The following is a 22,784-nucleotide window of genomic DNA, read 5'->3' as shown; positions in this document are numbered from 1 at the left end:
CACACTCTAATGAAACTTTAACTTGGGGTGTGTAATGTGTCACTCTGGCTGTAAGCATATTGGTGAGTACATTGAAGAATTTAGTCATATTTTAAGAGTTTGAAAATTCACATCAGTTTGATCAGTTTTTAAAATGGTTTAAATAAGAGTATAGATCCTACGTGTAAGTGTAAACGTTTGGTCTCTGGCACCATGTGCTCCTTTGGCTGTTGAGCAGCGAAGCCTATGGAGCTTTTCTCAAAAATGAAAACAATGACTGGGTGGTGGTGGTGCATACCATGAATCCCTGCGAATCTCTGTGAGTTTGAGGCCAGCATGGTCTACAGAGTGAGTTTTAGGGTCTACATAGAAACCCTGTCTTGGAAAAAATAAAAAATAAAGAAGAGAAAAATTTAAAAACCTGTTAAGAACCCTGTTTACTAGGATAATTACCAAAACAAGTTTAACATGATCCTTTGAAATAATAGCAGTGGGTCTAATTTTTTGTTTGAAAATGGTCTCAACTGTGCATCTGTGGCCAGCCTGGAATTCATAATGTAGACCAGGCTGGCCTTGAGCCCAGAGAGATCTACCCGCCTCCCGAGTGCTGGCATTGAAGGTGTGCACCACTACACCCAGCTAACTGCCAAAATCTCAAAAATTGACAGCTTCGTCTAAATAATATTTTGATATTTGTAGCAAGTGTAATCTGACATTTTAAAAAACCTTTATAAGGAACTCATGGGTGTAACACATGGATGTTAATAATGCTACATTTTCTTTCAAGGGTAATAACAAACTTTGCCCCACTCAAATATAATTGGATTTATCTATGTAATACAGGATAAGAATTTTTAATAATACAGGTTTATTGTCCTCATTTTTGTATAATTGCTTAAAGTAACATACCCACATTTGTCATTCCACCTGTATGAAAAGAAGCAGGCAGTAGTGGCACACACCTTTAATTCCAGCACAAGAGAGGCAGAGGTAGGCAAATCTCTATGAGTGTGAGGCCAGCCTAGCCTACAGAGCTAGTTCCAACAAAACCAGAGCTGTTACACAGAGAAACCTGTCTTAAAAAGCAAAAAGAAAGTAAGCTGTAAATATTATTTCATCCTAGAATTTACTGAGTGTCTCTTTAGGACGGACATTCTCTAGTTAGTACATTGTCACACCTAAAACTTTGAGCATTAAAAGACAGTGCCTCTTGTCCTACTCCCCTTTGGTGGGGTGGCGATGGTGCTGATGACACACACAGGGTCTCACTGTGTAACTTTGGCTGTCCCAGAACTCATTGTGTCAATCAGGCTGGCCTTGAACTCACAGGTCCTCTGCCCTCCAAAGTCGGGATTAAAGGCATGCACTGCTATGCCAGACTCCTTCTCCCTTTCACTTCCCTAGAGACTGACTCGGGAAGTTTCTCTTTGGATTTGTCATATCTAGTCCCCTCATTAGATTCCAGCATAACATTCTTGTTGTGACTACTGTATTAGTGGTCTTTGTTTCTTAGTGCATCAGATAATGTATCCAAATATTAATGATGCTAAAGTTGATCATTAGCATGTCTCTCAGGTAAAGATACTTCTTTGTAGCTAATATGTAAAGTTTTTCGTAGGATGGTACACACTTTTAATCCTAGCACTCAGGAGACAGAGGCATTATCTCTGAATTTCAGTCTGGCATGGTCTACATCTCTAGTTTTAGGACAGCCAGGACTGCTTAGTGAGACCCTATCACTCAAGGATGGATGGATGGATGGATGGATGGATGGATGGATGGATGGATGGTAGGTAGGTAGGTAGGTAGGTAGGTAGGTAGGTAGGTAGGTAGGTAAGTAAGTAAGTAGATAGCACGTACATGAATATCAGGCTCCCTGACAAATTCTTAAGCATACTTTGTTAATAAACATCCTTTGTTACTAATAACTCAGGGTTTTAAAGACATAATTCTTCTCTTGTTTACTCTACCTGTTACTTTGGCAAAGAACCTGCCTCTCAATTTTTTAAGTATTTGTCGATTCTTGTCTTAAATTCACTGTGATTCCACATTAGCTCAAATTTTTGATACTCAAACCTTCCCAAATTAAAGACTACCAATTTTAATATGAAAAGAAAGGTTTTTAAAGAATAGCTTAAATTCTTTTTTTTGGTTTTTCGAGACAGGGTTTCTCTGTGGCTTTGGAGGCTGTCCTGGAACTTGCTTGGTAGTCCAGGCTGGTCTCGAACTCACAGAGATCCGCCTGCCTCTGCCTCCCGAGTGCTGGGATTAAAGGCGTGCGCCACCAATGCCCGGCTAGCTTAAATTCTTAAGTTACTCTTAAATTGCATGTTGTTAAAACCCTTAGGTTAGTGTTTCATTATAAGTCAGTTTAATGTACATAAGAACGCTACTATGCAGAGTAACTCTTACGTTTTGTTCACAGGTGATCAAGTCAGCCATCGAGGTGCTCTGACTGGAGGCTATTATGACACAAGAAAGTCTCGGCTTGAGTTACAGAAAGACGTCAGAAAAGCAGAAGAGGAGCTGGGTGAGCTTGAAGCAAAGCTCAATGAAAACCTGCGCAGAAACATTGAAAATATCTTTTTGTTTTGTGCTTAATGGGATACTGTGGAGAAAGAGCTGCATTTTAATTGCAGCATGCAGTCTTGTGTGTTAAGTGGTGTTTTGTTTGTTTGGTTTTTTTTTAGTATTGCATGGGGGAGATAGCACATTTCATTTTAGTTTTTATTTAAGCATAAGAGCTGGTGTAACTTCTGAAGACTAAGAAAACATTTAAAAAGTAATACTGATTTAAGTTGCTAATACTGGTGAGTGCTTTGAAGAAATAGAACTTGAAGAGCAATAAAATTCAAGGTTGTCAGCAAAGAGGAAATAGAAGAAAGACCTGGCTGGTGTTTAAGGTGTGTGGGAAACATCAGTAATGCTGTTACTAAATAGATGTTCAGTGTCAGCACTGGAAAATGTCCTTTAGCATTTACTCCTTTGGCAGAATTTTGTGCAGATTTAGTTTTAGTGGAGGCAATAACAACAGGTATCCAAGTCTGAGTAACTAATTCTTCTAATTAAGTGTAGTACTACATGAAAGGTGGCTAGTTCAGAACACTTGTACATATGTGTTTCTTAAAACAAACATGGCGCTTTTGGTGTGTGCACCCTGTTTTGTCACCTGAGAGTGTGGGTACCCTGAGCATCAGGAATTTACTACTTCAGGATATCCTTAGCTGATTTTTTTTTTAACCTGCAAGTTTGCAGTTGAAACAATGTACAGAAAAAGACAAATGGTCCTGCAGGGATCTGTGTATGATACTTATCTGCTTAAGTGTGGCAAGAATATGAGGAAGAATTAAGAAAAGGATGCTTGTGTGTTTGGCGCTGGCTCAGTGGTACAGTGCTTGCAGCACAGCATGAAGACCTGCGTTTGGATCCCCAGCTCCTACGTGAAAAGCTGGTGTGGTGCTCTCTACCCTAGCACTTGGAGACGGGAAGGTCCTAGGAGTTTGCTGGCTAGCGAGGTTAACTACTGGTGCTTTCCAGACTCATGAAGACATAACTCTTTCAAAAGGTAGTGGAGAAAGAAGAAGACAGCAGGTGTCAGCTGTGGCCTTCCCGCACTTGTACGTGTCCACTCTCACACCCACGCACACACTGGAAGCTGCTGTCAGTCTGCATTTGCCAGTCTGTTTAGACTTAATTATTTCATAGTAGGCAAGGCTACTCTTCATACCTGACCCCTCAAAGCAGAGCCTTCAGCATAATACATTATACATACTCCCTTTTTTTGGTTTTCAAGACACAATTTCTCTGTATTATTTTGGAGGCTGTCCTGAAACTCGCTTAGTAGACCTAGATCCATCTGCCCCTGCCTTCCAAGTGCTGGGACTAAAGGCATGCACCATCAATGCCTGACCAATTATACATATTTTTTTAAAGAAAATATTTAAGTATGTATGTGTATAATCATAAATGCTATTACTTGATTTTACTTAGCATACTTTAATAATTCCTACATTTGTTTTATTCAAGTATAATAAATGTGCATATTTTAGAAAAGAATGTGTAATGAAATGTTTCAAATTTCTTTTATGACTGTATTTTTAGCCATAGTATTGAGTTCAGCATTGTGGTTGTTCATAACTTTGGGGAGATTACTTAGGGGTAAAGAAAAGGATGCATGGAGATGTGAGAACAGAAGGAAATTCAGAGTATGTGATATATTTACAACTAAGAATTTTCCTTAGCCTTGTATATGGATTAATAATGAAATTGATCAGTTGATGAACCAAATGCAGCAGATAGAGACTCAGCAAAGAAAATTTAAAGCTTCCAGAGATAGCATATTGTCAGAGATGAAGATGCTAAAAGAGAAGAGGCAGCAGTCAGAGAAGACCTTTATGCCGAAGGTCCGTGAGTATGTCATGTCACAGCCTTTGTACAGATGTCTCTATTTCATGCTTTGTGTAGCAGTAGCAGTAAGACAGCTAGTGAAAGACAAAAACGATGGTTAAGGAACCATTTTGTCAGTTTTGTTCTTATGGATATGCTTGAAGATTTTTGTATAGTTTAACCATGTAATATTTGTCCCTCCTCTTAGTTTTGCATTATAAATACCTATATAGCTCTAATTATCAAACTTGGATATACTTGGTGATGGAGTCTTGCCCAACATGGGTGATGTTGAGGCCCTAGATCCAACTCCAGCACCAATAAGAGGGGAAAAAATTGAATTAGTACACATTTCTCTTGATTTTGGTTTTATCCCAGTAAACTTGTTGTTCAATAAAGCTAACAAACAAGCCTATCAACACATAATAGTACTTATATCGTTGAGTTCATAGAGTTATTTAGCTTACTTAATATATACATAGTTTGCCGTGTTTTACTGTTTGTATGTGCTGTAGTGACTAATATTAATAAATAATAATCTTATGTAGCAACGTAGCTTACAAAGCTTGGAGGCAAGTCTGCATGCTATGGAGTCTACCAGAGAATCGCTGAAAGCAGAACTAGGAACTGATTTGCTTTCTCAACTCAGCCTAGAAGATCAGAAAAGAGTAGACGCACTGAACGACGAAATCCGTCAACTTCAGCAGGCAAGTACACCTGACAGTGAAGAAAACAGACCCATTGAAAACTGGCTGTTGTCGAAAAGAGCAGGAAGAAAGTCTCTGATGTCAGGTGGTGGCGGCCACACCTCTAATCTCAGGCTTCAGGAGGCAGGGGCAGGCGGATCTCAGTGAGTTCTAGGCCAGCCTGGTCTACAGAGCAAGTTCCAGGACAGCTAAAGATACACAGCAAAACCCTGCCTTTGAAAGAGAAGATAGAAAAACAAACATGGAATTTGAATACTTGTTTGTCTAAACTGTTCTGGATATTTTAGGGTTGTACAGTTACATTTGTCTTACTCAGTGCATGTTTATCATTAGTAAGTGCAGTGGTCACTTTTGATAAAATGCACCAACAAAATTGACATTAGAGATAATGGGTTTATTTTGGCTCGCAGCATAGTAAAATCTATCATGGTGTCAGAGCCTGAGGCAGTTGGTCACTACTTAAGCTTGCTTTCTCTTTGTACAGTTCAGACCCCCAGCCCATGGGATGGTACCTCTCACATTCAGGGTTGATCTTCAGATAACTAAGAGATAATCCCTGTCTTGCACGCGTGCCCAGGGACCTGTCTCCTTTATGACATAAAGATATCCACTGAGCCGTTTTGATAGCCTAGGACTTTTGATTTTTACTTTAATAATACATGGTTGTAAACAACACTGAGTTCAAAAGATAAAAAGAAGGATAAGAAAATTGGTTTTGGTAGCATATCTTTTATTATTTAATGTGTATGAGTGTTTTGCTTTTGTGTGTGTGTGTGTGTGTGTGTATGTACACTAAAATGCCTTAGCTGGAGGCCAGAAGGCGATGTAAAACCCCTGGACCTAAAGATACAGATGGTTGTGAACCACTGTGTTGGTGTTCTTAGAGGCAGAGACATCTCTCCAGTCCTCTTGGTAGCAGGTCTTATAAAAAAGTAACTAGGAGCTAGGAGTGGTGACACACCTTTAATCCCAGCACTCAGGAGGTAGAGGCAGGCAGGTCTTTGAGTTCAATGCCAGCCTACAGAGTGAGTTCCAGGACAGCCAAAGATACACAGAGAAACCCTGTCTTGAAAACAATGAAAACAAAAAACAACTAGGAACAGTAACAATAACTTTAAACTTTTTTTTTTCATTTTATGCCTGGATATGGAGATTAGACGACAGCTTGTGAGAATTGTTCTCTCCTTGAACCACATGGGTTCCAGGGATTGAAAAATTCCCATTTCAGCTCATTTGGATACAAGCAATAGGACAACTGATTTCGTGGCGTTTCCTCATTTCTTTCTTAAACGTTATTGTTTGTATGGGTGATGTTGCATATATATACCATAGTGTGTATGTGGAAGACAGAGGACGACTTTGGAGGTGATTATTGTCTGCTTCCACCTTTATATGGGCAAGTGCCTTTACCTACCTACTGAGCCATCTCTCTGGCCCTTAGCATTTCTTGGCACATTTCCTAATACTGTCACTTTTTTCTTGAATCCTTCTAGGAAAACAGACAGCTGCTAAATGAAAGAATTAAACTAGAAGGTATTATTACTCGAGTAGAGACTTACCTGAATGAGAATCTGAGGAAACGCTTGGACCAAGTTGAACAGGTACTTTCTTTTCTGAGCTAGAAAGTGTGTCAGTGAGCACTGATTGGAAACATTGTTTAGGGATCAAAAGACTCACTGAGAGTATCGTCCTTAGGTTGGAATTCAGCACTGCCACCTAGTGTGTGACTTGGGCAAGTCATTTGACCTTTCTGTTCCCAGTTTTCTTTAGTGTGAAGTGTAATAGTTGTACCTACTTTGTATTATTATAATCTTGTTATGTTCTACATGCTTACATGCGCATTGTTACTTTACAGTTAATCTTAGTTAAGCACTCAGATTTTCTAGTAATTACATTTTTTTCCCATCTTTAATGGCTACTTCAGTTATATTCAGGAATAACACATACACATAGATGAGACATTTGCTTCCTCAAATGTTCATTTAAACAGCTAAGTATAGCATTGTAAGCTCATTTTATATTTTGAGATTTAATCTTGCTAAACTTTGTTTTTTTTGTGTGTGTGTTGCAGGAACTTAATGAACTGAGAGAGACAGAGGGTGGTACTGTTCTTACTGCCACAACATCAGAACTTGAAGCTATCAATAAAAGAGTAAAAGATACTATGGCAAGGTCAGAAGGTAAATACTTAGTTTAAACTTTTTCAGTATTTTGTTTAATTTGTTTTGCAAAATTGTTGCAAAATGAAATACGGGGTGGGGGGAACTTTTGTGAAAATGATTCTGGCAGTTTTATGAAACTAGTAACATGTTCTGCATTTTATTATATTGGGGAAAGTGGCAGAAGGAAAACAGCTGAAGAGTGTATGAGCAGGGCATGGTGGGGATGCTTGTGGTAGTTGGTTCTTTACCATGTTGATTGCAGGGGCTTGAACTCTATCCAGTGAGTCATCTGGCTAGTCTGTCTACTCGTTTTCATTTGTTTGGTGATGGAGGTTTTTTGGCGGGGGTGGGGGTATATGTGTTTGGTTTTTGAGATAGGGTTTCTCTATGTAGCCCTGGCTATCCTGGAATTTTCTCTGTAGGACCATGCTAGCCTCCAACCCTCAGTGATTCGCCTGCCTCTGGGATTGAAGGCATGCACCACCACCACCAGGGTTGTTTTGATTTTGAAGCACATTCTTAATCATGTAGCCCTAACTGACCTAGAGCTATGAAGATCAGGCTGACCTTGAATCCTCAGAGGTTTGCCTGTTTGTGTCTCCCCAATGCTGGGATTAAGGTGTCCTTTCAGTTATATATGTTGTCAACAAAAGATGTAACCCTGGGGGCTAGACAGATGGCTTAGTGGTTAAGAGCATTGGCTGCTCTTCCAGAGGACCTGAGTTCAATTCACAGCACCCAAGGCAGCTCACAGTTGTCTGTAACTCCAGGGAATCTGACATGCTCACATAGACATACATGCAGGCAAAACACCAGTGAACATAAAGCAATTACTTTAAGTAAATAAATCATTTAAAAATATTTTTTAAAAATGTAGTCCCTTAGGACTGGAGAAATGGCTCAGTGGTTTAAGAGCACTGACTGCTCTTCTAGAGAACCTGGGATCAAATCCCAGTACCCACATGGCAACTCAGAGCTGTCTGTAACTTCAGGATCTGACACCCTCACGCAGGCATACATGCAGGCAAAACACTAATGCAAGTGATTCTACAAACTTTCCCCTGGTAGTACTCAGGAGAAAATTGTCTGGAATTAGGTGATTTGTGAATTTCACAGTAAAATTTAAACCCTGAGAAAACTTAAAGCCTGCCTACTTTAGAAAATCTGACCATTAAAGTCTTCACTCCAATGACATTCTGCTTATGAAATGAGTCTTAATATCCTTAATTTTATTTGTCTTCTGTCTTCTTAGATTTGGATAATTCCATTGACAAAACAGAAGCTGGAATCAAAGAGCTCCAGAAAAGTATGGAGCGCTGGAAAAATATGGAGAAGGAGCACATGGACGCCATCAACCACGACACCAAGGAGCTGGAGAAGATGACCAACCGGCAAGGCATGCTGCTGAAGAAGAAGGAGGAGTGCATGAAGAAGATCCGGGAGCTGGGCTCCCTCCCCCAGGAGGCCTTCGAAAAGTACCAGACCCTCAGCCTCAAGCAGGTGAGTCTGCACTTTAAACAAGTGCCTTCGCAAAAGTCCTGCGGCGTGACTATATTAATATGCTTTGTTTTTCTTTTAGTTGTTTCGAAAACTTGAGCAGTGCAACACAGAGTTGAAGAAGTATAGTCATGTTAATAAAAAAGCTTTAGATCAGTTTGTGAATTTCTCGGAGCAGAAAGAAAAGTTGATAAAGCGACAAGAAGAACTGGATAGGGGCTACAAATCAATCATGGAATTAATGAACGTACTTGAACTTCGAAAATATGAAGCTATTCAGTTAACTTTCAAACAGGTAAGTTCTGTTGGTGATGAAAACCCCGAATAGACAAAAGCTCCAGCTCTTCTTTGCATGGAAATGGACCCAGCATACGGGAACTAATGCAGCTACTGTTAGCTTTGCTAGCAGTGACCCGAGTGCTTTATGCAGTGCTGGAGAGGATTCTCTTGTTTTGACTAAGGTTTAAAAATGCATCTGATTATCCTGGCGGTGGTGGTGCACGCCTTTAATCCCAGCACTCGGGAGGCAGAGGCAGGCGGATCTCTGTGAGTTTGAGGCCGGGCTGGTCCGACAGCCTCCAGAACAATACAGAGAAACCCTGTCTCGTAAAACAAAAAACAAACAAACAAAAAAATGCATCTGATTGCCTTTACATATTTTTTCACACAAATATTCCCGAACCATATTTGTGTTTCAGTTGACCCTTTTTCTTTTTCTTAAAGGTATCTAAGAACTTCAGTGAAGTATTCCAGAAGTTAGTCCCTGGTGGCAAAGCGACCTTGGTGATGAAGAAAGGAGACGTGGAGGGCAGCCAGTCCCAGGACGAAGGGGAAGGCAGCGGGGAGAGTGAGAGAGGCTCTGGGTCACAGAGCAGCGTCCCATCAGTTGACCAGTTCACAGGAGTGGGAATCAGGGTAACCCTTTCCATTTGTTTCCTTCACTGCTAGCTGAGTGGGATTTACGCTTTATTCCATCTGAACTGTTTATGTGCCATTTAACTTTGAGGGGTGATGGGACATCACCTTTAGGATGCTAACACTCTTGTTCTCTTAGGTGTCGTTTACCGGAAAGCAAGGTGAAATGAGAGAAATGCAGCAACTTTCGGGCGGACAGAAATCTCTGGTGGCCCTTGCTCTGATTTTTGCCATTCAGAAATGTGACCCTGCTCCCTTTTACTTGTTCGACGAGATTGACCAGGCGTTGGACGCTCAGCACAGAAAAGCTGTGTCGGGTACAGTGTTGATTTCTGTTCAGTGAGAGCTTGCTGTGCCTGGGAAGGTGGGAAATGCAGTCATGTGAGCCCAGGTTTGGATGTCTAGCACACACCTAAAAGTTGGGCAGGGAGCAGATGGAGACACGAGGATCCTGGGAGATCAAATCCCACCCAGCGTAGCCAAAACCATGAGCTCAAGGTTCAGTGAGCGGCCCTGTCTTGAAAGGGGGTGGGAAAGAAGAAAGAGAGAATCAGGTGGAAGGCTGGGGAGACTGTCAGGAGACATTAGCGTTGGCCTCTGACCTCAGAACTGGCTGGGCCAGCGGCGTGGCTGACTGAGTGCTTAGCCAGCATACACAGTCTTGGGCTTGATAGCCAGGACTTCACAAACTGGGCAAGGTGGACCTTGTCTGTTTTCCTAGCATTAAGGAAATAGAGGCAGAAGGATCAGGAGTTCAAGACCAGCCCAAACACTGTATCAAGTTCATGGCCAGCCTTGGGTGCATTGATCCCTGTCTCAAGAAATGTCTTCAAGATCATAATAATGCTAGCTCAGCCCTTTCTTAATGACTTGTTACCTGAAGTATTTGGGTGGACACTGTATATTCAATAAGTATTTTCTCTGAACAGTTTTAATAGTTAGGTATTAGGCTGTTTTCATAGTTTACTTTTGAGAAATAGGTGAAATTCTTCAATGAAATTTTTATACAAGAGCTTTAAAACTTGTTTTTTGTTTTGTTTTTGGTGTTAAGGGTAGTACTTATAACGTGGAGATAGCTTAGCAGTTAAGAGCATTGGCTGCTCTTGCAGGATCTGGGCTGGGTGTGATTCCAAGCACCCATATGGTGTCTCAAGGCCATTCATAATTCCAATTTCAGGAGATCAAAACACCCTTTTTGACTTCTGAGGGACAGTACTGAGTATGCACGTGCTCCATATGTATACATGCAGATAAAACTTGCGCACATGCACACAACACAAGATGTTTAAAAAGTAGTGCTTGTTATAAACTTAATTGTTTTGTTTGTTTTTCGAGACAGAGTTTCTCTGTATTGTTTTGAAGGCTGTCCTGGAACTCGCTGTAGACCAGGCTGGCCTCGAACTCACGGATCGCCTGCCTCTGCCTCCCTAGTGCTGGGATTAAAGGCGTGTGCCACCAACGCCTGGCTTAATTTTTTTTTTATTTAGAGATGCTACTACCTACATCTTACAGGAGGGGCATACTTAGCATTTGATTTTGTGTGTATTTGAGAAAATGATTGACTCTGACATATGTTAAAAATCTTCTGTTTCAGATTTATTTTTGGTTTTTCATTTTGAGACAGTGTCATGTAGGAAGAACTTGGACAACTTCTGGTCCTCTTGTCTCCTCCCACGTGCTGTGATTATAGTATCACCATACTGGGTTAGAAGTTTCTTTATAGTAAATGAAAACGTTATATTCTGTAACTGTAAGACATAACTAGGATGAAAGGATTTTTGGTTTTGTTGTTATTGTTTTGAGATAAGGGTCTCTCTGTGTGTAGTCCTGGAACTCAGTCTGTAAACCAGACTGGCTTTGAACTCAGATTTACTTGCCTCTGCCTCTCAAGTGCTGGGATTAAAGATGTGTGCCACTACATCTGGCTAATTAAAGATTTTATTCCTACTTGTGAAAAGTTAAATTGATGATTTTTGCAGACCAAACATATCATAGGCTGCCTTAGCAGATTTGAATTTTAGGCAGGAATAAGAATATTTTTAAATTTCAGGTGTGAGAAAAGAGATTTATTAATTTACTCCTTGTTTCCACAGATATGATCATGGAACTAGCTGTGCATGCCCAGTTTATCACCACTACTTTTAGGCCTGAACTGCTTGAGTCAGCTGACAAATTCTATGGCGTAAAGTTCAGAAATAAGGTAATTTTATTTTGTATTATGTTGGTGTTTATTTTTCATTTTGGTTTTATGTTACATTAGCGAAAAACATAGAAAGTCATTGTTTAAATGATGATGTCTTCCTAGAAAAAGAAAAACTTTCTCTTAACCCTCACACCATTTTTTATCTTGATTTTTGTTCAGTGATGGTGTGGGTGGCTGAGTGCTTGTCTGGCATTCATAAGACTTTGGGGTTTGATCCTTGGCAGCCCCCAAACAACAGCTGAGATAGCCCAGGCTGCCCTCAACTGGCAATCTTGCCTCTCCCTCCTGAGTGCTAGATTATAGGTGTTGACATACCCAGGCTGTAGAATGTTTCTACCCTCCACATTGAATACTCAGTATTGTTAATAAAGACTTCCCACAGCCATGCTTCAGAATCACTTGGCATGTATGTAAAAATAAAAGTTTTGTGGGTGGGGCTAGAGAGATGGCTCAGAGGTTAAGAGTTCAATTCCCAGCAACCACATGGTAGCTCACAACCATCTACAGTTCAATCTGGTGCCCTCTTCTGGCATGTAGGCAGAACACTGTATATGTAATAAATAAATAAATAAATAAATCTTTTTGGTTTTTAGGAGACAGGGTTTCTCTGTATTGTTTTGGAGGCTGTCAGTCCAGCCCGGCCTGGAACTTACAGAGATATGCCTGCCTCTGCCTCCCGAGTGCTGGGATTAAAGGCGTGCACCACCACCGCCCGGCAAATAAATAAATCTTTTTTTTTAAAAACTATCTTTGAAATGGGATATTTAAAAAATTTTTTTGTGGGTGGTAGCTGTATATATTAGACACTGCCCTATTGATATATACATTCCTTTAAGATCTAACAGACTTTAATATTTATTGTTCTCCAGGTTAGTCACATTGATGTGATCACAGCAGAGATGGCCAAGGATTTTGTAGAAGATGACACCACACATGGCTGATTGAAAGACACTGCCTGCTGCCTTGGAAGATGTGTATAATAATGTGGTCTTCATACCCAAGAACTGTACATTTTAAAAACTAAATAATTGCTTATTATTGAGTTTTGGGATTTAGAATACACAGTCCTTTTATACTTGTCTTTGTATTTTATAAACTCCCCTGTAATGTTACATTTCTACATATAGTCTAGGAATTTTATTTCCTACACTGCTTTTTGTAAAGTGTTCTCCTATTTTAAATCTTTTGAGATATTCTAAATATTATTCCAAATTATTTTATCAGTTACACTTTTTATAGCTTATATTAAATAATTGGTTTGTGACTAATTTAGTGTAAATGTGGCTCTTTGTCATTGTAATGGTTAGAGACATTAAATGCATATTTTGTATAATAAAGTGTTGCTTATAGTTAGTAGAGGATAGAAAAATGCCGTTCCCTGTTCTGTCACCAAAGCAGTGAGTTTTCAATTCTGACTGCAGGGTTCAATCTATTGTGACTTTTCAAAGTGTCACACTGCTACGGTCGTTCCTTGGACCAGTCCAGTCACAATTTTTGGTTTTTTGAGATAGTTTGCCAGTGTAGCTTTGGAGCCTGTTCTGGAACTCGCTCTTGTAGACCAGGCTGGTCTCATCCGCCTGCCTCTGCCTCCCAAGTCCAATAACAACCTTAAGGGACCTTGCTTGTAAGCTTGTCAGATGTTGCTGAGTTTCCTTAAAGGTTGCTAAACACCCTGCTTTCACTCAGTATAATAATCCTTGGCACATTTTTGTCTGTCTGTCCATACATCCAGCTGTGGGTATCGGATCTCCTAGGTCTAGTTAGAGACATTTGTGAGTTTCTACTTAGGTGCTGCAGATTGGACTTAGGACCACTGGAAGAGCAGTCAGTGCTCTTAGTCACTGAGCCATCCCTCCAGCCGCTCCCTTTGGACATTGTAAATTTAATATGACAGTGTATTTTAACAGAAGTTGTGAGTTGGGAAAATAATTTTTAGTGAAATTCAGAATGCTGACTCCAAACATGAGTCATGCAGTTTCTTTGTTTCCTGAATAAGTCAGGACAGTTTAAGGAGACATTTTTAACAGGCCAGTGGAAGTAGTTCAGTGCCCTGGGTTCAGTCCCTAGTAGCACACAAAAGTAAGAGTGTTACTCAAGCAACATTCCCCATGAGATCTTTAGGGCATTTGGATTGTAAGGGGTTTTGCCATTCATATGTCATAGAATTTACCCATGTGTGCTTATGTGCAATTCAGCCTGTTTAGTACACTCACAGATTGTATGTTTTAAAACTGTGGATGGGAACTGAAGACTCCTCAGCGTCTGGCAACCATAAATTGGCTCTTAGTCTTGTGCTATAGCTTTGTTGTGGTTATTTCATGTGGAATCATACAAAGACAGTAGCCTTGTAACTGGTGACTTTTACTTAGCACAGTGTTGTCGAGGTTCATTGTGATATAACGTGGACTGCCCTGCTGTGTGCTATACACTGAGGTTTGCTTTCCATCAGCCAGGCTTGTAGGTTTTTTTGTTTTACTTTTGCTTTTGTAAATAATACTACTGTGGGTGACAGTGCACACATAACCTTTGAACTCTTGTTTCTCTTGACTATGCCTAGGAATAGAGTTGTTTGGTCATGGAGTAACTAATTTCTACATTTTGAGGAACTGTCCAGCTTTTCCAAAGGAGCTGACTATTTTGTTTCTAACTAATTTAGAGTTACTATTTTTCCATCTTTACTTGTTACTCCTTTTCCTTTTTTAAAATAGTACTCTTATGGATGTGAAACAATGTCTCAGTAAAGGTTTTAAGTGGCATTTTTCTGATTGCCAGTGATGTTAAACAACTTTGTGAGCTTGTCATTTGTATATCTTCTCTAGTGAAAGTTTTATTTGTGTCTTTTGTCTACCTTTAAGTTCTTTTATTTGAATTTTTGAAGAATTTCTTCTAAATTTTATTGTTTGTGTGTGTACATATACCCTTGCCAGGGTGTGCATGTGGTGGTTGGGTCTCCTTCCGCCATGTGGGTTTCAGGGATGGAACTCACGCAGGTCATCAGGCTTGGCAGTAAGTGCCTTTACCACTTAACCATCTTGCCAGCCTGTTCTTGTCGAATTTTAAGAGGGCTTTTTAAAAAGGTTTTAAAAATTACGTGTGCATGAGTGCATGGTGTGTGTGTGTGTGTGCGCGCGTATGCACATGCGCTCTTGTGCAAGCTTTGTAAGTAGGAGGAAAACTTACTAGAGTCAGTTCTCTTCACATATGGGACCTGGGTCTGGGGATTAAACTGGGGTCCTCAGATTTGGTAGCAAGTACCTTTACCTGCCAAGTCTTTTTATCGGCAGTCGGAGTTCTTTATTACTTTTTGTACAAGCCCTATAAAAGGTATGCTGGTACATTTTTGTCCTACATTGGTTGAGTGTGTGTTTAAACTGTTTTAATATAGTGTCTTTTTAAAGTATAATATCAAAAGCAAAAACATCAGCTGGGCAGTGGTCGTGCACAGCTTTAATCCCAGAGGCAGGCAGGTCTCTGTGAGTTCAAGGCTAGTCTGGTCTACAAAGTGTGTTCTGGGACAGCCAGAGCTGTTACACAGAGAGACCCTGTCTTGAAAAAAAAAAAAAAACAGTGGGTAAGTAGGTAGGTTGATAGGTGGGTCGATCTGTCTGAATTTCCTTTTCCAGTAAGAATACCAGTAATGGAATTTAAGGTCTCATACTAATTTAACGATCTCTGTAAGACCCTGCCTCTTTTAGTTACAGATTCAACATGCGAATTTGAAGAGAGACACATAGTTCAGCCCCCCCCCATGGTTCCTATGGTGTATTTCCACCCAGCATTACTGTATGACCATCAATTAAACTGCAGATTTTTCTCGGATTTCACTAGTATCACCCAGCACTACCCTTTGTTTTGCTCAGATTCTGCAGAAGACGTTAGAGTTGTCTTGTGTCCTCTGGTGTGCAGTTCTCTCCATCTTTCTTTGTTTCTTACAACTTGATTGGTAAGTGGATAGCTGTCTGCTTGCTTGCTTTGAAGGAGGGTCTCACTATGTATCTGGCAAATCTGGTACTCGCTCTGTAGACCAGGGGCTGGCCTTAAGACTCAGAGATCCACCTTGCCTCTGTCTCCCAAGGGCTGAGACTAAAGATGTGTGCCACTACCTACACCTGGCGAACCTCACAGTTCTGGAGTACTTTTCAGATAGTGAATGTCCCTCAGTTTGGGTTTATCTGATAGTCTTCTGGACTGAATAGTAATAGACACATGAAGTATTACCATATAAGCAGTGTACATTCTTAATATGGCTTACCACCAGTCATAGTTACTCTGCCCAGGACAGCTGAGTTTCTTTCTCCAATGTAACTAGAACTTTACTCATTTGTGCTGTCATTCTTCAAAGTGTGCCACTCCGAAGCTACACTGCTGGGCTCCTGTGATCTTGGAAAACTTGAGGTGTAATTTTTTTGGGTATTTATCTTTAACTTTATTTTGCTTGCTGATATTTCTAATGACTTGAAGTCAGTATCTATGGAAGAATTTGTTTTGGTAGGCACTTGTCCATTAATAGAACCTAGGAACACTGGGCTGGAGAGATGGCTCAGTGGTTAAGAGCACTGTCTGTTCTTCCAGAGGTCCTTAGTTCAATTCCCAGCAACCACATGGTGGCTCACAACCATCATGTAATGAGATCTGGTGCCCTCTTCTGGCCTGCAGGTGTACGTGTGGGCAGAACACTATACATAACTTAAATTAAAAACAATCTTATTTTACATATCAACCCCAGTTCCCTCTCCCTCCCATCCTCCTATGCCCCCCACTAATCCCCATCCCATTCCCATTCTGCTCTCAGGAAGGGTGAGGCCTTCTTTGGGGGATCATCAAAGTCTGTCACATCATTTGGGACAGGGCCTAGGCCCTCCCCCGTGTTTCTAGGCTGAGAGAATATCCCTCTATGGGGAATGGGCTCCCAATGTCCATTCGTACACTGGGGATAAATACCGATCCACTACCAGAGGCCCCATAGATTGCCCATGCCTCCTAACTGACACCATGTTCAAGCGGCCTGGTTCAGACCTATGTCAGTTTCTCAACAGCTCCCCCGTGTTCAGGTCAGCTGTTTCTGGGTTTCTCCAGCCTGGTCTTGACCCCTTAGTTCATCCCTCCTCCCTCTCTACAACTGGATTCCAGGAGTTTGGCTCAGTGCTTAGCTGTGGGTCTCTGCTTCTGCTTCCATCAGCTACTGGATAAAGGCTTTAGGATGGCATTTAAGGTAGTCATCAAATCTCATTATAGGGGAAGGGCATTTAACGTAGCCTCTCCACTATTGCTTAGATTCTTTTTTTTTTATCATTTTTTATTTTAATTTTAAATAGCTTGTTTTACATGTCAATCCCAGTTCCCTCTCCCTCCCCTCCTCCCACACTCCCCTTCCCCCCCTCCCTCCCACCCTATTGCCAAATCCTTCCACATAGGGGATATCTAGAGTCTGTCATTTTACTCTTGGTAGGGTCAAGGCACTCCCCTAAGAGTCCAGGCTGAGAGAGCATCCCTCTTTGTGCTATAGGCACCCGAAGACTATTTGTATACCAGGGATAGACACTGATCCACAGCTCAGGGCCCCATAGGTTGCCCAGGCCTTCTCACTGACACTCACATTTGGGGGGTCCAGATCAGTCCCATGCTGGCCTCCCCACTGTCGGTCTGGGGTCCAAGAGCACTCCCCTGTTCAGATCAGCTGTCTCTGCTGGTTTTGCCAGCCCATTCTTTGCCAATTTGCTCATCACTCCTCTCTCTCTGTCACTGGGTTCCTTGGGTTCAGTTCAGTGCTTAGTTGTGTGTTTGCCTCTGCTTCCATCAGTCACAGGATGAAGGCTCCCGGATGGTTATAGACATCAAGTTCATTATCAGGAATGGGCATTCGAGGTGGTCCCTCCACTATTGCTTAGCTTGCCAATTGATGTTATACCTTTAGATCACTCAAGGTCACTCTGGTGCCTGATCTGTCTTCGATCCTATGATTCCCTCTTCCCCTATTCTACCCCCACCCCCTCAACTTCCTGTTCCCCCATGACCAACTCCCTCTTTACCCCCTCTATTCTTCCCAGGTCCCACTCCCCCCCCACCCCTCGCCGTGTTCCCCATCCATTCAGAGGATCTTGTCTCCATCCTCTTCTCTTGGGTACTATGCATATATGCATATCTTTTAGGTTCTTTCCTGTTTCCCAGACTCTCAATCTGTGGAAGTACAGACTGGCACTATCCTGATCCATATCTAGAATCCATATATGAGTGAGTACATACCATGTTTGTCTTTTTGCGACTGGGTTACCTCACTCAGGATGGTTTCTTCCAGTGCTATCCATTTCCCTGCGAATTTCAAGATTCCATTGTTTTTTTCTGCTGAGTAATACTCTATTGTGTAAATGTACCACATTTTCTCTATCCACTCTTCAGTTGAGGGGCATCTAGGTTGCTTCCAGGTTCTGGCTATTACAAACAATGCTGCTATGAACATAGTGGAGCAGATGCCCTTGTTGTATGAACCTGCCTCATTTGGATAAATGCCTAAGAGTGGAATTGCTGGGTCTAGTGGTAGATTAATTCCCATTTTCCTGAGGAATCTCCATACTGATTTCCAAAGAGGCTGTATGAGTCGGCATTCCCACCAGCAGTGGAGGAGTGTTCCTCTCTCTCCACATCCTCTCCAGCATAAATTGTCTTCGGTGTTTTTGATTCTAGCCATTCTGACAGGAGTAAGATGGTATCTCAGAGTTGTTTTGATTTGCATTTCCCTGATGGCTAAGGATGTTGAGCACTTTCTTAAGTGTCTCTTGGCCATTTTAGCCTCCTCTACTGAGAATTCTCTATTTAGCTCTGTACCCCACCTTTCAAGTAGATCCTTTGGTGTTTTGGAGACTTGTTTCTTGAGTTCTTTGTAAATTTTGGAGATTAGCCCTCTGTCAGATGTAGGGTTAGTGAATATCTTTTCCCATTCTGTGGCCTGCCTTTTTGTCTTTTTGACTGTGTCCTTTGCCTTACAGAAGCTTTTTAGTTTCAGAAGGTCCCATTTGTTAATTGTCGATCTCAGTGCCTGTGCCACTGGTGTTATGTTTAGGAAGTGGTCTCCTGTACCAACTCGTTGAAGAGTATCTCCCACTTTCTCTTCTAAAAGTTTCAGTGTGGCTGGATGTATGTTGAGATCTTTGATCCATTTGGACTTAAGTTTTGTACAAGGCGATAAACATGGATCTATCTGCAGTCTTCTGCATACCAGTACCCAGTTATGCCAGCACCATTTGTTGAAGATGCTTTCTTTTTTCCACTGTACAGTTTTAGCTTCTTTGTCAAAAATCAGGTGTTCATAGGTGTGTGGGTTAAAATTAGGGCTTTCGATTCGGTTCCATTGGTCTACCTGCCTATTTTTGTGCCAATACCAAGCTGTTTTCAGGACTATAGCTCTATAATAGAGCTTGAAGTCAGGTATGGTGATGCCTCCTGAAGTTCCTTTATTATATAGGGATGTTTTGGCTATCCTGGGCCTTTTGTTTTTCCATATAAAGTTGATTAATGTTCTTTCCAGGTCCTTGAAGAATTGTGATGGAATTTTGATAGGGATTGCATTGAATCTATAGACTGCTTTTGGCAAGATTGCCATTTTTATTATGTTGATCCTACCAATCCAAGAGCATGGGAGATCTTTCCATTTTCTGGTATCTTCTTTGATTTCTTTCTTCAAAGACACAAAGTTCTTGATATACAGGTCTTTCACTTCCTTGGTTAACTTTATCCCCAGATATTTGATGCTGTTTTTGGCTATTGTAAAAGGTGATGTTTCTCTGATTTCTTTCTCAGTCACTTCATCATCTGTATATACTAGGGCCACTGATTTTTTTGAGTTTACCTTGTATCCTGCCACATTGCTGAAGGTGTTTATCAGCTCTAGGAGTGACCTTGCGGAGTTTTTGGATCACTTATGTAAACTGATCATATCATCTGCAAATAATGAAAGTTTGACTTCTTCTTTTCCTATTTGTATCCCCTTTATCTCCTTTTGTTGTCTTATTGCTGTAGCTAGAACTTCAATTACAATATTGAAGAAATATGGAGAGAGTGGACAGCCTTGTCTTGTTCCTGATTTTAGAGGAATTGTGTTGAGTTTCTCTCCATTTAGTTTGATGTTAGCTGTTGGTTTACTGTATATTGCTTTTATTATATTTAGGTACGTTCCTGTTATCCCTGATCTCTCTAGGACCTTTATCATGAAGGGGTGCTGGATTTTGTCAAAGGCTTTTTCAGCATCTAGTGAGATGATCATGTGGTTTTTCTTTCGCAGATTGTTAATATGGTGGATTACATTGATAGATTTTCTAATGTTGAACCATCCCTGCATTCCTGGAATGAAGCCTACTTGATCATGGTGGATGATTTTTCTGATGTGTTCTTGAATCCGGTTTGCAGGTATTTTATTGAGTATTTTTGCATCAATGTTCATGAGGGAAATTGGTCTATAGTTCTCTTTCTTAGTTGTGTCTTTGTGTGGCTTGGGTATCAAGGTAATTGTAGCCTCATAGAAAGAGTTTGACAGTGAGCCTCCTGCTTCTATTGTGTGGAATACTTTGACGAGTATTGGAATGAGCTCTTCTTTGAATTTCTGGTAGAATTCTGCACTGAAGCCATCTGGGCCTGGGCTTTGTTTGTTTGGGAGACTTTTGATGACTGCTTCTATTTCATTAGGGGTTATAGGTCTGTTTAGATTATTTATCTGTTCTTGATTTAGTTTTGGCAAGTGATATCTATCCAGGAAATTGTCCATTTCTTTTAAATTTTCAAATTTTGTGGAGTACAGATTTTCAAAGTATGCCCTGATGATTCTCTTGATTTCCTCAGAGTCCGTTGTTATGTCCCCTTTTTCATCCCTGATTTTGTTAATTAGCATGTTCTCTCTCTGTCTTTTGGTTAGTTTGGACAGAGGTTTGTCTATTTTGTTGATTTTCTCAAAGAACCAACTCTTTGTTTCATTGATTCTTCTCAGTGTTTTCCTGGTTTCTACTTGATTGATTTCAGCCCTCAATTTGATTATTTCCTGGCGTCTGCTCCTCCTGGGGGAGTTTGCTTCTTTTGTTCTAGAACATTCAGCTGTGCTATTAATTCTCTAGTATGACTGTTCTCCAGTTTTTTCATGTGGGCACTTAGTGCTATAAACTTTCCTCTCAGCACTGCTTTCAAAGTGTCCTTTAAGTTTGTGTATGTTGTATCTTCATTCTCATTGAAATCGAGGAAGTCTTTAATTTCTTTTTTTATTTGTTCCTTTACCCAGGGATGGTGCAATTGTGCATTGTTCAATCTCCATGAGTTTGTAGGGTTTCTGCGATTTGTGTTATTGTTGAATTCTAATGTTAATGCATGGTGGTCTGATAAGATGCAGGGAGTTATTCCAATTTTTTTGTATCTGTGGAGATTTGCTATGTTTCCTATTATGTGGTCAATTTTAGAGAAGGTTCCATGTGGTGCCGAGAAGAAGGTATATCCCTTTGTATTTGGATGGAATGTTCTATAGATGTCTGTTAAACCCAGTTGGGTCATAACTTCTATTAATTCTTTTGTTTCTTTGTTAAGTTTCTGTCTGGAGGTCCTGTCTAGCGGTGAGAGCGGAGTGTTGAAGTCTCCTACTATTAGTGTGTGAGATTTTATGTGCATTTTGAGCTTTAGTAATGTTTCTTTCACGAATGTAGGTGCCTTTGTATTTGGGGCGTAGATGTTTAAAATTGAGACTTCGTCTTGATGTATTTTTCCTTTGATGAATATGAAGTGCCCTTCTTCATCTCTTTTGATTGATTTTAATTTGAAGTCTAATTTGTTAGATATTAGGATTGCTACGCCTGCTTGTTTCTTGGGGCCGTTTGATTGGAAGATCTTTTCCCAGCCCTTTACTCTGAGATAACGTCTGTCTTTGTTGTTGAGATGTGTTTCTTGTATGCAGCAGAAGGAAGGGTTCTGTCTTCGTATCCATTCTGCTAGTCTGTGTCTTTTTATAGGCAAGTTGACATTGAGGGATATTAATGACCATTGATTGGTGATCCTTGTTTGCACTTGATTTATTGTTAGTGAAGTTATTTTGTGTTGTTTCTCCTCCCTTTTTCTTTTAGTGTTTTGTAAAGTATGATTATATATTGCCTGTGTCTTTGTGAATGTAGTTATCTTCCTTGGCTCTAGATTTTCCTTCTAGCATTTTCTGTAGAGCTGGATTCATAGATACATATTGTTTAAATCTGGTTTAAATGGAGAAAATATTTTGTTTTCTCCATCTATGGTAATTGAGAGCTTTGCTGGATATAGTAGTCTGGGCTGGCATCCTTGTTCCCTTAGTGTTTGTAGGACATCTGACCAGGATCTTCTGGCTTTCATCGTTTCCATTGAGAAGTCAGGTGTAATTCGGATAGGTCTGCCTTTGTATGTTACTTGGCCTTTTTCTTTAGCTGCTCTTAATATTTTCTCTTTGCTCTGTAGGTTTGATGTTTTGATTATTATATGGCGAGGTGACTTCTTTTTCTGGTCAAGCCTATTTGGTGTTCTGTAAGATTCTTGTACTTTCATAGGCATATCTTTCTTTAGGTTAGGGAAGTTTTCTTCTATGATTTTGTTGAATATGTTTTCTGTACCTTTAAGTTGAAGTTCTTCACCTTCTTCTATACCTATTATTCTCAGGGTTGGCTTCTTCACGGTGTCCCATATTTCCTGGATATTTTGTGTTAAGGATTTGTTGGTTTTGAGATTTTCTTTGGTTGACGACTCTATATCCTCTAATGAGTCTTCAACACCTGAGATTCTCTCTTCTATCTCTTGTATTCTATTGGTGATACTTGCATCTGTAGTTCCAGACCGTTTACCAAGCTTTTCTATTTCCAGCATCCCTTCATTCTGTGTTTTCTTTATCGTTTCTATTTCAGCTTTCAATCCTTCAACTGTTTGAGCTGTTTCCTTAATTTTCTTGGT

General features: G+C 40.5%; 1 protein-coding gene across 1 annotated transcript in view; it reads left to right on the top strand.

Annotated features, from left to right (window-relative positions):
* The window catches only part of Smc3 (structural maintenance of chromosomes 3), a 44,112-nt gene extending 29,481 nt beyond the window's left edge, over positions 1–14,631 (top strand). The window contains exons 19-29 of the mRNA XM_005063461.4: positions 2,405–2,557; positions 4,231–4,382; positions 4,914–5,072; positions 6,566–6,673; positions 7,144–7,252; positions 8,487–8,734; positions 8,814–9,026; positions 9,455–9,646; positions 9,786–9,963; positions 11,740–11,846; positions 12,719–14,631. Coding sequence (XP_005063518.1) covers positions 2,405–2,557; positions 4,231–4,382; positions 4,914–5,072; positions 6,566–6,673; positions 7,144–7,252; positions 8,487–8,734; positions 8,814–9,026; positions 9,455–9,646; positions 9,786–9,963; positions 11,740–11,846; positions 12,719–12,790 — 1,691 coding nt within the window. The 3' untranslated portion in view covers positions 12,791–14,631. The remainder of the gene's footprint in view (positions 1–2,404; positions 2,558–4,230; positions 4,383–4,913; positions 5,073–6,565; positions 6,674–7,143; positions 7,253–8,486; positions 8,735–8,813; positions 9,027–9,454; positions 9,647–9,785; positions 9,964–11,739; positions 11,847–12,718) is intronic.
* Positions 14,632–22,784: the final 8,153 nt, after the last annotated feature.

The sequence above is a fragment of the Mesocricetus auratus genome, unplaced genomic scaffold (assembly GCF_017639785.1).
Source record: "Mesocricetus auratus isolate SY011 unplaced genomic scaffold, BCM_Maur_2.0 Super-Scaffold_4256, whole genome shotgun sequence".
In the NCBI taxonomy this organism is placed as follows: Eukaryota; Metazoa; Chordata; class Mammalia; order Rodentia; family Cricetidae; genus Mesocricetus; species Mesocricetus auratus.
Note: the sequence above shows the minus strand (reverse complement) of the source record. Positions and strands in the feature narration are given on the sequence as shown.